At 37.2% G+C, this 16315-nt stretch overlaps 1 protein-coding gene across 1 annotated transcript in view; it reads left to right on the forward strand.

Moving 5' to 3' along the window:
• JAKMIP1 (janus kinase and microtubule interacting protein 1) overlaps positions 1–16315 on the forward strand; it is a 142330-nt gene that overhangs the window by 63936 nt on the left and 62079 nt on the right. The window contains exons 4-5 of the mRNA XM_058802913.1: positions 1332–1606; positions 7504–7998. Coding sequence (XP_058658896.1) covers positions 1478–1606; positions 7504–7998 — 624 coding nt within the window. The 5' untranslated portion in view covers positions 1332–1477. The remainder of the gene's footprint in view (positions 1–1331; positions 1607–7503; positions 7999–16315) is intronic.

Here is a 16315-nt window from a genome sequence, read left to right on the forward strand (position 1 = left end):
TTTTTTTCAATTGCTTTTTACTAATGAAAGAACTCAATAGGAATATCATCAAACAGACTGAGACTTGGTGTCCTGAGTTCTGTTCACTTTTCATCTGATTTGGCTTATCATTCTAAGCAAGATATTTAACTCACCACCTGTTCTGCAGTGCTTGAAAAGGAGCATTAAACTGAGGTGTTCAGTTTTTCTCTACACACCTGAGGCATTAGTCACTAACCCTTTAGAAAATATGTGCTAAGGAATGCATGGGATTTTCATTCTAATACAATTTAAAAATAACTCCCCATCTGTAGTATGTTGGAAAGAGCAGCTTATTTTTTGTCGGCAATTAGATAAAGATTTTATTGGAAATATAATACTCTATTAATGTCATGCAGTTTTAAAGTAGGAACTTTTCTGCTTTGTCAAAAATTAAAAGATAAAATTATGTGAATATTTAAAAATGTGCAGAGAACATGGATTTGGAAAGTAGTTCAGCATTGATAGCGCTTGTTCCACAGTTTGGTCTTGTGGAGCACTGGGTTATGCTTAGAGAAGAGCAGGGTGGAAAAAAATCACAGATTAAACTTCTATCCTGACTGCTCATGAAACAAAATAATCATGGGATTTCCTAATTATTGGAATTAGGGTTCTTTGTCTGCTATTGGTATTCTCCTTGAAAATTACATAAAGCTGATTTAAATAACTGAATAATTTTTAAGCTTAGAGCATACTGGGAAATGAAATTGAAGTTAAATACTTTCTTGTTTCCATTGTAGCTTTTCAAACAGTATCAGCCCTGAACATAAGCAGGTTATAGACTGGATATTTTATAAACATTTTTAAATGTTTTTCCAGTTTTCTGATACCTTTTTAATAGATGCTGATGATGCAAAACTCGATGATAATTATGAATAATACAATTATGCATTATAACTGATACATTAGGGAGAGAAATACTTTCTTCTTACTATAGAAAATAAACGATTCCCACTGAAGCACTACCTCAATTAATTTATGGTTTTCTCTGTGCCTCTTGGGAATTCTAGTCAAGTCTTGAATAAGATATAATTTCTGTTTATATGAATAAGATATAATTTCTGTTTATATGCTATAGTCATCAGAACTGTTAATACTTTTATTTCTGTGAACATCAGAATACACTGGATAGAGTTTAGAGATGGTGATATATTATGTAACTTCTTATCTGTTTCATTCAAACTCTGATACACTATGCAGTATAGTGTAATTCAAGGAAGTCCAGTGTGCTTTAAAAATGGATGTTAAGTCTGATGTTTGATTCTGCTCGATGCTGTAGCCTAATTTTGTTCCTACCACTGTGCTTCTTCCAGGCCATGAGAGACTGCTCCCATGATGGCAGAGCCTTGTATGAGGGGTTTTGTTGACCACTGCATGACTCTCAAATGCTAAAAGCAGAAAGCACTAACTGGTAGCTCAGTGTGGAGCAAACATTTTATTTTAAACTTCAAAAACAATTATGTCAAAGAAAAGTCGTGCCAAGGGAGAGAAGCCCGACATGGAGACTGAAGCCCTGCAAGCTGCTAATGAGGAGCTGAGGACTAAACTGACCAACATCCAGATAGAATTTCAGCAAGAAAAAACCAAGGTATTTGTCTCTATTTTGTGATCATTCTTTAAACAGCAGCACTGTTAGAAACCAGCTGAGTTTGATACTAAAATGTGTTAATTGTAAAAGAAAAACACGACAGAGAAGTGAAATCAGAAGAACAACTGATAAACTAAAATTGGTGACAATTCTTTTAAATATTGTGCAAAAGGGACTAAATATACCCAAACATCCAGTCACTGAAATTTGCAATCACAGCAATACAAATGGCAATAGCTTACTGACAAGGGAGTTTTGTATTTGACCTTACTGAAAATTGTATGTTGTAAATAGAATTATCTTCAAAACCAAATATCAGCACTTTATTCAAGGCATGCCACTTTAAATGCCTATAAAGAATATCAATTAACTGGAAACTGTCTGTGTAGGAGTCCTAATTTGATTTGCTGAGTTTGTGTGTGGCATTGCTCTGAGCTATTCAATGATGCTTCTGATTGCTGATGAAACAAATTCATCACTATTTGTCTACCTAGCATATGTTCACCTGGTATTTAGGTAATCAAGAGGGCACATAGGATTCATCAAATATTAATTCATCAAATACATTTGTATTTATGAAGATTAGCAGTTACTTTTATATATTTCTGTAGGTTGTTTAAAATATGGATAAGCCAGTAAGGCTTTTTTTATTTAGTTATTTTTTAAAATCAGTTAGTGCATTTGACTTTGCACAAGGCAGTTCTGGAGAATAATCCATGTGCAGGTGGATTTATCTGTATTTGACTGGGGATACTGTGGCAAGAGTCTCAAAGACTTACCAAGTGGGGAAATATGCACTGAAAATGTGTTCTCTTTTATATAGAGGATCTTTGTTCTAGCCTTTTTTCTTTTTATCAGTGTAAAATGTGGAACACCTGAATAAAAACATTTCTGTACATTCCAGTTTCATTAACATCTTTGTGTGATACTCAGCTTTGAAGGGTTTATTTTTTGCATTTTAATTTACAAAGTAAACACCAAAACCTATCACAAATGTAATCCTCAAATTTGTTTTTTTTTTTTTTTTTACAGAGGAAAAATAAATCATAAGGCCTTAATTTGTGTTTGAATGATGCAATAGGTTCAGAAAATATCAGCCAACTAAATTTGTGTTGCCTTGGAAATTTTTCTTCACAGACTAAAGCAAGAAGTCAAATCTCTTACAGGTCAGGAGTGTTGATGAATTAACAGATAAGTCAGGGGTTTTGCTTTTCACTTTCTCATCCACCTTCTCTTGCTGTTGATTGGTATAATGACAACAAATTTTAAAACAAGTTCCACAAACTACTTAAGCTTTTTAAAAATACACACCATGAAATTTAGTAGTGGCCAATACCCTTTATAACTTACAGGTAAGTAAATTGCATTATTTCACTGTTTTTAATGTCTCATTGTTTCTGCTTGGAGACTTGAGTTGATGGTAGATTACATTTACACTAGTAAATTTCTGGTTTTAGTTATCTTATTTCCTATTTTGTTCTGTAGAACTTTATATGTGGAAATGTAGATGTGAATTTTATTATGATTTTAAAAATTGCATTAAAAAGAGCACATAAAGTTATCTTATACCTTGGACAGAAGAATGAATTAAATTTGACTCATTAAATAACTCTGTTTAAAAAAAAATTACATGAACACTGGGAAGAGTTTAGCCTTGATACACTTCCAGTCTTCACCTGTAAGAGCATCAAGTTTAACTCTTGATTCAACTAAGAACGAGGTGTAAGTACATGACCATGACAGCTGCAGGAATATTTTAAATAACTAGTCTTCTTACACTATATTCAGTATAGAATTTGCTTCAGCTTGGTTTCTAATTTACCTTTCTTCAGCTTTGAAATTTAATATTTTCTAGTGTATTGAGGTTGTTACTGGAGACAGAATGTGTGCTGTGCACATATGAGCGGAGAGAAATGGGTGAGCTCTCAAATGAAATCTAGGAAAGAGGAAAGTACAGGCAGAGTGCTCTAAAATCCTACCAAGTGTGCACTGCAGTCTGAAGTAAATTCTGCAGTGTGTTGGAGTGCATTTCTGTGAGGATGCAGCTGGGGGAGGAGATCTTCAACCCCTCTCCCTCATCTTTGCTGTGGTGCTTGCTGTAAATCATTTAACTGGAACTGTGTAGTTTATTTCCCAGCCTACTCCCGGTCTGTGCAGCAGTTACAGGAAGCCTTGACTGACAAGATGAGTAAATCAAAGCCATAGAGATTCTTCCTGTTTAGACTGTAGTTCAAAAATAGTAACAAATCCAGGAAAAATTATTTCTTGGTATCAGAGAAGTAAAAAAACTGTACCTAGAGAATTCTAAATAAATTAAATATATTTACTGGTGTAAAAATAGGTAAGGGAGAAGTACTGAAGCTGCTAAAGAGACAGCTCTGTGGCCCGTGGGATATAAACTGTATTAGGAAAGGTAACAAACTGTTGTGGGGCCAATTTATTCAATTTAATTTTCCTAAACTATTTTTTCCCTCATGTATATGCCCATTTTAATGATTTATCTGAGAAGGAACCTTCTAATTGATGAGAGACACCACAAATGGAAATTAGCCTTACTGTACTTTTGCCTGAAAAATTCTGCTTTCACTGAAATAAAATTTTATCCAAGAGACATTCAAAACTTTGTACATATTTTCTTGGTACATCTTGTTTCATTGCTTGTTGATCCATGTAAAGAAATTTTTTCTGACAAGTTGCTTACTGCATGCTTATGCAATGCCTGATCCAAAATTGATATGTTTGCACATTTTTGGATGTGCATCATTGTTGATCTTGCAGGTGGTGTTCTGACCTTTGGACACATGAGTAACTTGGGTTCATTTATGCTGCCTGAGGGGTGAAGCAAAAGTTGTGGCCCTGCCTGAGTTCCCCTGTACTGTGTCTTGTTTTGGGAACACCTGCTTGCTGGCTTTGGGGGCCCTGTTGGATACAGGATGTCCTCCTGGACTGTAGGTTTGCTGCCATCTATGGAGAGCCTGGAGAAGGAAATGCATGAACTGAACAGGGATCACATACCCTCACTCTGCAAGGGAAACAGCTTTGTTGGAAAACATCCAAATGTTGGGTAATGAGTAATGAAAGGAGCTGACCAAAGCACAAAAATTTTACTTATGTTGACATGAATGAGGACAGAACTCATTCTAACTGAACTTTAAAGTCCAGTGCTATGAGCACAAGGAGCTGTAGTGAATGAGCATGGTCTTTGCAGTCAGCTCAGTGGTTTTATAAATGCTTGTGATGAGATCGATGAATATTTAGGAACAAGTATGCCAAAGTACCTATTCCCACTGAGATAGCTTTCATCATATTAAAAACAAATAATACAAGAAAAAGTGAGACTCAGGCATATGGGAAAATGCCACACTATATTTTCATTTTATTCTTGTTCTGGAAGCCAGACAAGTACAAAACTGCACAGTGTGCAGGAGAGAGGGACTGAGGGGTGTGGGAAGGACAGATTATGGCTTTCAGAGAAGATACAACAGACAGATCTAACTTTCCATCTTCTCTGACCAAAAGCAGTAATAAGAAAAGATTTTTTAAATACCTTGAGAACTGGGATGCATTGTTGTTTTTTTTTCTGGATCATGAGGTGTAATAAGCATTTAATATGCTGTGTTTTTTGAAGGATTTTTTTTGTGGATTTTGATGGATTTCTAGAGGTTTTTTGAGGATTAAAATTCTTCTTGTTTAAATTCCTCTTACTGAAGCTTTTATGTAAAATTAGTAGTGATATATGCTAGTACTCAGTTACTCGGAGTGGTTAATATCTGTTCTCACAGACAGCATATAGGTGCATATAGGTTTTGTTTTGCTTTCCCTTACTTCAGTGAAAGATGAGAAAAATTGAGCAAGTATGCTAATTTGGTGACTCAGTGCTCCTCCAAAATGTCAAAAGCCATTTCTCATTTATTAAAAAATCTTGTAGGAAGTTAAACTCATGAATGTGTTGTATTGAAAACTGCCTTTCAGTTGTATGCTTTATGTACGATATGACTAATTTAAAATTACTGTGGTTCTGGAGGTATATTATCTGTGTTTGTAAGTGCCATTATGCAGTTTGTTTCCCTGTGTTGTCATTAGTAGGTTTCATTGCTCAATTTAATTTCAATTTTCTTGGCTCATCAGTAAGGCAATAAGTAAATAATGAGTGTTGTTTCATTTTCAAATTTATCTATAAACCAATCTGTTTACTTCTGATGGTGGATAGGTGTGTAAGTGACTTAGTTTTGTTACAGCATCATGGAATGCTATGGCTTGGAAGGGACCTTTAAAGATCATCTATTCCAGCCTCCCTGCAATGGACTCTCCTATGGAATTGGGCATCCTAATGCAAGCACTGAACATCACTGCTATCCACTGTAGGCTTGGAACTGATGTCATCCCACCAAAAAAATAATACATGGATATATCCTGCCGATAATTTCCAATAGCCAGATTTACCATTTGGGGAAGAAACCCAACCTCTGTCTCTCTTAATAAAGACACATTCTCAGAATCATCCTGGAACAGAGTGACAATAGCTATAAAATCTGTGTGTGACAGTGTCTGACTCAGATCTATTACCTTTTGAACAACTCTAATTGCAGTGCTCTCCCGGGTGGTGTACAGTCAACAGTGCATCTAGGTTACTTTCATAAAAATGTATTATACCTTTCCTTCCTTTCTTGCTCCAATCTCTTCCTTTCTTTAAATCAAGGATAAGTTTGAGCTGGTTAATTTTCAAAGCTACTGTTCAAAATAAGAGGATTGTAACATTTTCTGCACCGGAAAAGTCTGCTGTCCCAGCTGTGTGAAGACCTCAGGTCAAGATGTGGTGGGTTGATCCTGACTGGACACCTATCTGATCAAGTTGCAAATCTGGCTTAATTTAGTGTAAATTAAATGCATCATATGACTACAGATCACAGCTTTGTGTTGCACAGATAGAAGCAGATGTGCAAGTGAATAACATTTTGCTGCTTGGTAGCCTCCTTTTAACATGAAGCTCCATTTGCTATGTTTGTTTGTATTGTCACTGAAGGTTAAAATACAATTTTTGAAACCTCTGCCTCTGATAGAGGTTTTGGCAGTCTCAGTGATGGGGATAGTTGAAAGATGTCACTGAAACTATGAATGATGAAATACATTATAACCTTTCTGGTATACTGCAATAGACAAGTGAGCCTTTCTCTTTTTTCCCCGTTTATTCTAAATTAACATCTAATCCCACATGGAAAAAAGCATTGCTTTCCATGCAGCCTGCTGAGCATCATTTATAATGAGGTTTCATCACAGTGGATATTACTATAATAGTCTATAACATTTTTCCACTGCTCCCTCTCCAGCCCTTAGACTCACTGGCCTATATTTTCTGAAATATCTGGGGACATGAATAGTCTCAGTTTTGGGATGAGATCTGAAGTCCATTGAGTAGACTTGGTTTTTCAAAAGGCCAATTCTTTTGGCCTATATAATAAGGACTTTCCCATTAAAATAGCTAAGGAATTAAGAAATACAAAATAAAAGCATTTCCAGCATAAACATAAAGTCTTTTCCCTGTTTGAGTGATTTTCCATTTGCTTGTAGAGCGCAGTAGAGGAGTTATGGGTGAGAATAGTCTGGTGTGGTTGGTACAGGAAATAAGGAGATAACTAGATTGTATGTTGGTCAGTTTTATTTTATTCCCAAGATCTATGAGAGCTCATTACCAGTTGCATATCCCTACAGCAGATTCCTTAACATGCACATGGCCTTTTTCCAGCCCTGCTTCTCCATTTGTTTACTGGAGAGAGGTGTGCAGTGTTTGCTTTGGAACATTCAGGATAGGTTTTTACGAACAGTTTAGAGGCAGCTTCCTTGGTGACTTTAAAAAGTGGAGTGGTGCTTGTTAATCAGTATTTTTTATTTTGTTCCAGGTGGGCAAACTGAGGGAAAAAATCCAAGAGGTTAAGCAAGAAAGGGAGCAGGAGCAGCATAAGCACACTGCCTATATTTCTGAACTGAAAGCCAAGCTCCACGAGGAGAAAATGAAGGAACTTCAGAGTGTCAGGGAGCTACTGATCCGGCAGCACGAGCAGGAGGTGGCACGAATGGTGAAAATCAAGGACGGTGAAATTCAGCGTTTGCAGTCGACAGTCAACGTGCTGCGGGACGGGGCGGCTGACAAGGTGAAGACGGCGCTGCTGAGCGAGGCGAAGGAGGAGGCTCGCAAGGCCTTCGATGGGGAACGAATGAAACTGCAGCAAGAGATCTTGGAGCTGAAATCTGGCAAAAAGCAGCTTGAAGAAGCTCTGAACAACATCATGCAGGCAGATAAGATGAAGGCTGCGGACCTGCGCACGGCTTATCAGTCCCACCAGGATGAGATCAACAGAATAAAGCGGGAGTGTGAGAGGGAAATCCGCAGGCTGGTGAGTTCCCTGAGTAATGCTGCTTATTTCAGTTTGTAGCAGGTATTGATATATTGCTGTATGTGCCCATAAATATCAAAGCAGTGATATCCATCAGTGCTGATTGCTACAATGGGCCACTGTTTCTCCTCCTTACAGCAAAGGTGAACCTTGGCTCTGTAGACTATCCAGCACAGCCCAAAGCTTTATGTCCCTCCAAATAGAATAAAAGTCATGCAAGAGTTTCCAGAATGAGTTTTCTCAACAGATCAAAGAAATACACTTCCCCTTCCTAGCTGTACAACTATACCCCTGGTGACCAAAAGAAGTTGGGGATTGTTCATTGGACAGTAAGAATACCTTATGAGATGGCAACATTAAATTCATGTAGAGCTTTATATTTAAATGGGAGGCACTAGTTGTGCTGAAACAAGACAGTCTCTTTGCTTCTTTTGCATCTTTATCCAGGTCATTCAGTATGAAGCACTGTTGCCCTTTCAGAATTTCTGTGTTTTTTCTATAGCAGCAGAAAAGTTAGGGCCTAGGACAGCAGGCTTTTTTCACGCTTCATAAACCCTAGGACTTCAGCACAGATGGCAGACTATGCTGTTGGTATAAAATCAAAATCCAGGCAGTATTTCCTGACAGTGGGTGCCCCAAATTATTCAGCTTTGTAAAATGTACAGAATCTAAGATGGGCTGTACACAGTTATACATTTAAAGAGATCTTCATCAAGTGACACTTCTGTTTGATATTTTCTATATGTGTGTGTATACCTAATGGCTTATCTGCACAAACTAGCAGTATGATAGCTATGCAAATAAAAAAAAAAAAAAGAAGCATAATATTTATATTATGTCAAGTAGTACAGACTTTTAATAGAATGAAACATCAGTTTCCTTAGGAAAACATCTTGTGGGCTTGAATTTGTGCAGAAATGACCTCTTATTTCTTGTATTCCTCAGGAAAAATTATGAGGACAAGCTACAAACTGTAATATCTATTTAATGCTGCTGATTTTCTGTCTGAGACAATGAAAGCTTTTAATGCAGTAAATATTTATGCTTTGAATTAATTGGAAGTCAATCCAGTCTCAGGGGTATCATTTTGTTCATTAATTAAGACCACTGCAAAGACCGACAATGCAGAGTTCCTGCAAATGTGGCTTCTTTCATATTCGGTTCTCTATTACACATGTAAAATTCTAAAATTATGGCTATGAAGTGCAGACAATTATAAAAAGTATTAAAGAAGAAGAGAGGGTTGATACATTCTATCATATGTTTTTCTGGAGGACATTTTCTAAATGAATTTAACCTCCTCCAAGAAGGGTTTCAAAGGAAATATTTAACTCTTCACTTTCAAGAGAAGAGGTTTTCAGCCTACTGTTGGCAAAGGTGATGAAGAAGGGCACTCTGTTTTCTGTCTGGTACAAAGAAAAATTCTGTGAAGTCATTCAAAATTTTAATTATAGCCTTGCTGGGCCTGTGTTTTTCCGTACATCTAAAAAGGTGAATATACTGGAAGAGTGTGTAGGTAACTCTTGTTTCCTTTTTCCAGCACCAGAGGAAGCCTGCCACTGTTCTCATGGCTTTCTTAGGAAATGTTTATATCTTCCTCCAAGAGTCTTGTGCTGCCTTCTAGTGCTTCCCTTCCTTTCATATAATGAATTTCAGTTTTTTCCTTAAATTCCTTTTAATTTTAATTGAATTCCTTAAATTAAAATTAAATGGTTTGTGGGGTTTTTAGAAAGAGTTTCTTCTAGATTCTTAGGAATTTAGGTATTTATTGCACAGGGCAGTCTTTAAATCTGGGATGAGGTAAAAAATACTGCAGGGTTCCTAGATAGGTTCTCTTTTCCTTTGAGGAAGCACGTGGGATTACAGAATCTGATCACTGGGATATTCCCCTCTCTCCTCTCCCCTCCATTTAATTAGTTCAAGGGATGCTTGCCTTCAATTTCAGATTAACCCTATCAACCCTGGATTTGGGTCTCTTCGTTGGTTTGTACTGTTCTGTGAGATTAAATGATCAGTATGTGAAAAGAAGTGTTAATAATATTAGCACAGTTCTGTAACTGAGTTTCAATTAATGTGCTCTTTTGTATGTGTGCAGTATTTTGTGGCATTATTAAGAAACCAGCATCATTGGGATTAACCACCTAAATGGGCTGGCCATACTGTAATTCAGTTCAGGTAGAGTAATTCAGGATGCAGTCTGATTGCCTTGACAGACTTGTCTGATTTATTTTGCATTTCAGATCAGAGATTAATTTTGTGAATATTTTTCTCTTAGATATTGCAGCTAGAAAAAATCTGTATTTTGCCATTAACACCCACAACTAATCTGACTAAAATCTTAAAATTATTGGCTGCTATTAAAAAATAAGTTATGAGAAAGAAAAATCCATTGTCTATGGATACAATTTTATTTACTATATTTTTAAAACATATGATTGATCAATTTGGGGAGTGTTTTCATAGTTTTGAATTGAGCCATGAAAAGTACCCGACAAACCTCAACAGAAACAAGACTGGATGGCTAAGGACCTAGTGCTTAATAAGAGAAAGTAAAATATCTATTTGGCAAAACATAAAACACACTTTTTCTATGTGCAGTAAGAAATTATGCTGGAAGTTTTATGTTCCTGTAATTGAAAATGTAACAGTGATACAAATTTTTCCATTAATTTAAGGAATGCTAATTGCTGTGGATTTTATTCCCTCACCCTCCAAGAAAATACATCCTTGTTGTATATATGCATCAGCACAATGTGCTGGCAGCTATGAAACCAGAAGTAAAAATAGCAAGTAACAAACTGGAGGGACAGATGAAACAGATGTCTTGAAAGTAAAGAGGCACCTTGGAGAATAAGATTAGAAAAAAATAGCAGTTATTATTTATTTTGTTCAGCCCATATTTTCTGAGTGGTTGAGTCTGAACAGTTGTATTGTTCCACAGAATGAAAACTGTACAATAGTACACAAAATAGCAATTTCAGCCAATTTTTCTTAGCCCTTGATTAAGTTTGCCATTTAACTGACTTGGTTTGATAATCATGTTTGCAGTTAGTTTTCAGAGGTAAGTAAAATTGCTCTCTTTTGCCTGGCAATCCTGAAACAGCTGCTTGCGTTGTTTGGGATCCTGGGAAAGAGCCCAGCCTTACTCTGCCAGCACAGGTGGGAAGGAGGCCATGGCCATTGACCATGTTAGTTCAAGGCTCCATTCATTCTGGGACCACTTGGACACTGTTTTTAAGCAGGCCCTTACCTTGCAAGGCACATTTCTCTAGGTACTGTTTTTGCAGTGGCAAGATTAATGGACATTTTGTAGTTCATGCCTTGGAAAATGTATGCAAACGCCCAATCATTAAAAGGATATTGAATTATGACATCACTGATCTACTAATTTTTAATATTGGTTGAATATGAAAAAAACGGAATGCTTATTTTGTGAACACTTAATATAATATTTAAACTTTGGAACGAACAAATGACACTTGCACCCTGCGTTTTGTGGTGTATGTTTTAGTAAACACTGTTTCTTTTATTAGAAATGTCTTTAACACCAAGCTTTTCACTTATTTTCCAGCTAAATATCATTCTACCCTGTTCAAGTCTTTACACATATGGTCTTCCTAAATATTCTTTAACAGCTTGGATTGAAATTACCTGAAAGACTTCAATATAAAATAGACCAGATTTTCTTAGCCACAAAATCATTAAGAGTCCACTGATTGTATTAGATGCACAATAAGGTTCCTGTTTAAGACGGAACACAGTACACCAGATGAATTAAATTTCCATATTTCAATTGTATTTTCAAGTAGCCTTATAAAAATTGGTTAAAGAGCAGTGTGACAGTACTGCTGATTCATACTTGCAAGGCAAAAAATCCTTTTGCTGTTAAGAGCATCAAAGTAAAAGAAATTGTTTTCAAGGGGCAATTTTTAGAAATTCCTGATCAGCAATGATTTATGGAGACAGATGCACTGTTTAAGTGTCCTTAATCTCCTTAGTCCAAATGATATTGCTGCATGAATAAAAAACTCCTTCCAGTGTGGAACGCTGCTTCTCTCTGGTGTTTCCCAAATAAATATAATGCAGGACATGAAAGAATATAATTCAAAATAATAGATGAAACAGTTTTTAAAGGTAGAAGTCCAGGCAGTTTCACTGAAACTTCTCTTCAAGACAAAAAACATGTTATGGAATGAGCTCATGTATCATTTATACTGATTTTTTAAAACCAGTATTTCAGTTTTTGTGTGTGTGTGTAACAGAGCATCTCACGTTCTAAGTGAAGGCTTCGGAAAAGTTTTTTTTAGAATTAAGAATTAGGTTGCTCCAGTTTAGGACAGCCCAAAATTTCAACTCACATCCTTCACTAATTCATATTTTCTAACCTTGCACAACTCTTAATATGGTGGTTTGTCTGTCTGTCTTTAGTATGGGTTATATTAAGATGGTGTCTGTCTTCAGTATGGTTTAGCATTGGGAGTGTAATACAATCATGGGAAATTTAGATGGTGAGGGTGTTCTCCAGGTCCAGCATCCTGCTTGAAGCAGAGCTGCTTTCAAGGTTGGATAAGGTTGCTCTGGGCCTCTTCCAGTCCAGTCTGAAAACCTCCCAAGATGGAGTTCAGCAGTGACAGCCTGCCCTAAAGCCCAGTCACTGTGACATTTCTTTCTTGTTCTTCTTTTGATTGTCAGTATTGTCCTTTTGCTGTGTATCTTGGAGAAGCATGTACTTTGTTCATGGCTGTAATTCCCCTTTGGATAAATGGATATTCAGAATGGATATCCAGAATATCTGCTGTTTTAACTCATCCTGCCTGCTTCCTTTGGCTGGCTGAGTGAGCCTGGCACCTTCACCATTCCTGCAATGCTGGATGCTGCAGCCCCATAGTGATCTTACTGGCTTTCCTCCAGTTCTATGGCACTTAGGCCAGTGTGTCAATACCTTATTTTTTGTGCTGGGGAGCCCAGAAGTGGCTCTGGTGCTCCTGGTGTGGTTTCCCATATGCTTAATAAAAAGCTAAATCTCTTTTGGTACATCCTGGTTTGGCCCAATATCAAGTTAACTTCAATCATTGCAATCTCTCACCACTGACCCATATCCAACTTGCCTTACAGGATGCAAAGACCTTTCCTTTTGTCTATTTTTCCTTTTTTTTTTCTTCCCATTGCAAAACTGCCAACTTCAGTTGGCATCTAGCAGGCACTTGAGCTCTCCCAGGGCAGGACATTCATTGTACCTTTCTTAGGCAAACTTTATGAGGGTTTCTTGGCTCATTTCTCCAACATGTTGAAAAGTTCCTCGGAATGTTTTTCCTATCCTCTTGTGTGGTAACAGCTCCCCTGAATTTGGTATCATCTACAAATTTGAGGAACAGTGCATTCCATTTCTTCATGTGAGCAGTTGACATGAAAAGTAATAGAAGAAAAAGTTTAATGCTCCACCAAACCCCAATTATCTATTGATGGGAACAGCTGTCTAATAGCATTCATGTTCTCCCGCATTTACCATTACTAGGATTTTGTCATTTTGAGGCAGTGCAATTTGTATCTTTGTGCTGCTTTCATCACTGGGGGCAATGCAGAGACATTTGTCTGAAAATTCTGGAGCAGAGGGACGGCTGGCTGTTGGCAGGGGCACTCCCTGCTGGCCGGGGGAGGAGCCTGGCTTTTCCCACTTCACTTGTGCCCTGTGTGAGTTTTGCCTCTGAAGCAGTGTCGGATTTCGAGCCGGGAAAGCTGAGCTTTGAATCATGCCAGGCAGTCGTGCCTGGCTGGGCAGAGCTGCAGCTTGGGCCGCTCAGCCGCGCCTGCGTTTCACACACAGCTGCTCCTGGATCGTGCCATCTGCTTGAGACACGTGCTCCAGCTGCATTCCAAGGCTGAGCTAAGCTGCAGCACAGACCCAGCACCTCCAGCTTTGTAGGACTGCAAATAATACTTGGCTTTCTGTCCTCCCAAGATTTATGCTTCTTCTTTTAGGAGCTCACAGGGCAGCATTCCAGCCAGATGTTGTTTTTCCTTGGATCAAGCAGATCTAATCAAACCTTTTTCATAGTGCAGGTTCAGCATTTTGTGTTTGTTCTTAATATTTTCTAAAAAGTTAGGAAGGTCACAAATTTGACTTCTATCTCTCCTTACAAAATTTGGAACAGTATTAAAAACAGACAAAAGTTATGTATGGTGTAGCACCTGGTAAAAAAAAAACTAAAATTTGTATTACTTAGTTTTGCTACATTTTTATCCTTTTGACTACTTTTTCATTACAGTTCTGTCAATGAACACTTGGGATAGGTAATAGGAGAAATCCAGTAGTAGAGATTGTAACTGGCTTTTGAGAAAGATATGAGAAACCTCTTATCAGTTCTGGAATTTTCTGCCCATGTGGTGTTTCTTGTATAATTTATCAGAACTTCTAATGAGATTTACACACTTCAGAAAAATATGTGAGAAGAGCTACTGGAGGAAATAATTGACTGTTGGTTTTGAAAAATTACACATGAAATTAAAAATAAATCCTATCCACTTCTGTCTGTGATGCTTATTATTCCACTGAATGATTGGCATCTCTAGTCCTTTTTCCCTCTAAGTGTCCCAAATAAGCAGCAAACATTTATTTTAATAGCTGGCCATGTATGTTGTAGGGAATACTGTACACAGCTCTGGAATATTTTAATTCTTTTCTCCACATGAGCTTTCAGCTTGGGATATTGTTGTTAGTTCTTAGTGTCCCTTTAAAACTATAAAAGATGTTAATTCTTTTTGGTTCAATCTTTACCTGGATTTTTTGAGTAGAATCTTCTTTTAGTTCTTCAGAGTAACCAGCAATCCCTCTGTCATGATAGCCCTATTTTCAGTGTCAGGCACTTTGTGTAAAGGTTAATTAAATTTCTGCTGGAGAAGAGCACTGTAGAAATTTGTTCTGCAGTTGGCTAGGAGATAACTTTGTCAAGAATGGGTGAAGAGGAAGGTCTTACAGTTGCCAATGCAGCAGCTGGCTTTTTCCACTTTGGAAACTGAATATGTCAATGCCTTGATAGATGTGGCTTTTAATTCCCTGGGAATTTCTCTTTCAACTTCATGAGAGACTAAAGTTCCCCCAAAGGTCTCTGACTTTCTTTCACTGTAGTCATTGAAGTGTGGCATAATTGGCAGGGGATGCTTTTTCTAATGACTGGCTTGGTTCTCTTTCATGTTTCATAAATATTATTAAAAGACTCATTTATGCTCATTTCTCTTAGCTGTTAGTGGGCAGTTAGATACATGTTCTTAGGAACCTGGGTAATTTTGACACAGGCTGTAAATGCTATCCCTTCATTTACATAATGCAGGTAGTGTCTGTATTCAGCAACTAACATTTGACAGCACAAAACCCCTGAAGAAATTATATTTATAAAACTCTAATTTTAACCAAGAGCTCCAGAGTTACTTATGCTACTCAAGGTGATTTCTCAGTAATTTGCCTCTGCAGCTGCTTGTGAATGATCTTATTTTCTTTAAATCCTCTTTCAGAGGGTATTTCTGCTACTTTTCTTCTCAAGGCCTATAATTGAAAATACATTCTAACCTCATGTTGCTCCACTGTCCTCCTACCACAGACTTTTTGCACTGACTTTTACCACCCTTAAATGCATAAAGAATAATCACTGTTCTAAAATACTTTAAAATCCATGCAAAAGAGAATAGAGAAGAGTTCATGTGACCCTGTTTACTTGGTAGCTGCAGAAAGTGGGTAAATTTGTTTTAAACTGAAAACAAATTTGAAACCAAAACAACACTTGGAGGGGATTTCTGGGATTATATATTTGATTTATACAATATGTGTGAGCACAGTGCATGATTGGGATGTCATTGTGCTAAATATGTTGGTAGCAGAGATGGTATCTGTCCTCTGTATCTTATTGAGAGGTCTCAGATGAGTTGCAGAACAGGCAGGGATCTGTGAAAGCCATGGTGGGAGTTTGTGCATGCAGCTTCCAGTTGTCAAATCTTGGTCCTTCAAGTGCAATGCCATGGTAGAAAACATGAAAACACTTCTTAACCTGATCTGCTGAAGAGCTTCTGTGCCTGAAAGCTTTCTTATCAACTCTGTCACTTAGTCTAATAAAAAATACTCCTTCTCTTTAAGACCATGTAGATTCTTAGAGAGTCTTGGCACGACCGAGTTGCTTCCACAACATGTGATGGATTAAAATAGAGGCAGCAGGGAAACTGGATTAATCCATTTTGATTTTCATTTGCCTAATGGAAGATATGCTTCTCCCTACTAAAACAGAGACCATAATACATATGTCTAAAATACATACTTAATTCATGCCTA

This window comes from Ammospiza caudacuta, chromosome 4 (assembly GCF_027887145.1).
Source record: "Ammospiza caudacuta isolate bAmmCau1 chromosome 4, bAmmCau1.pri, whole genome shotgun sequence".
Taxonomy (NCBI): domain Eukaryota; kingdom Metazoa; phylum Chordata; class Aves; order Passeriformes; family Passerellidae; genus Ammospiza; species Ammospiza caudacuta.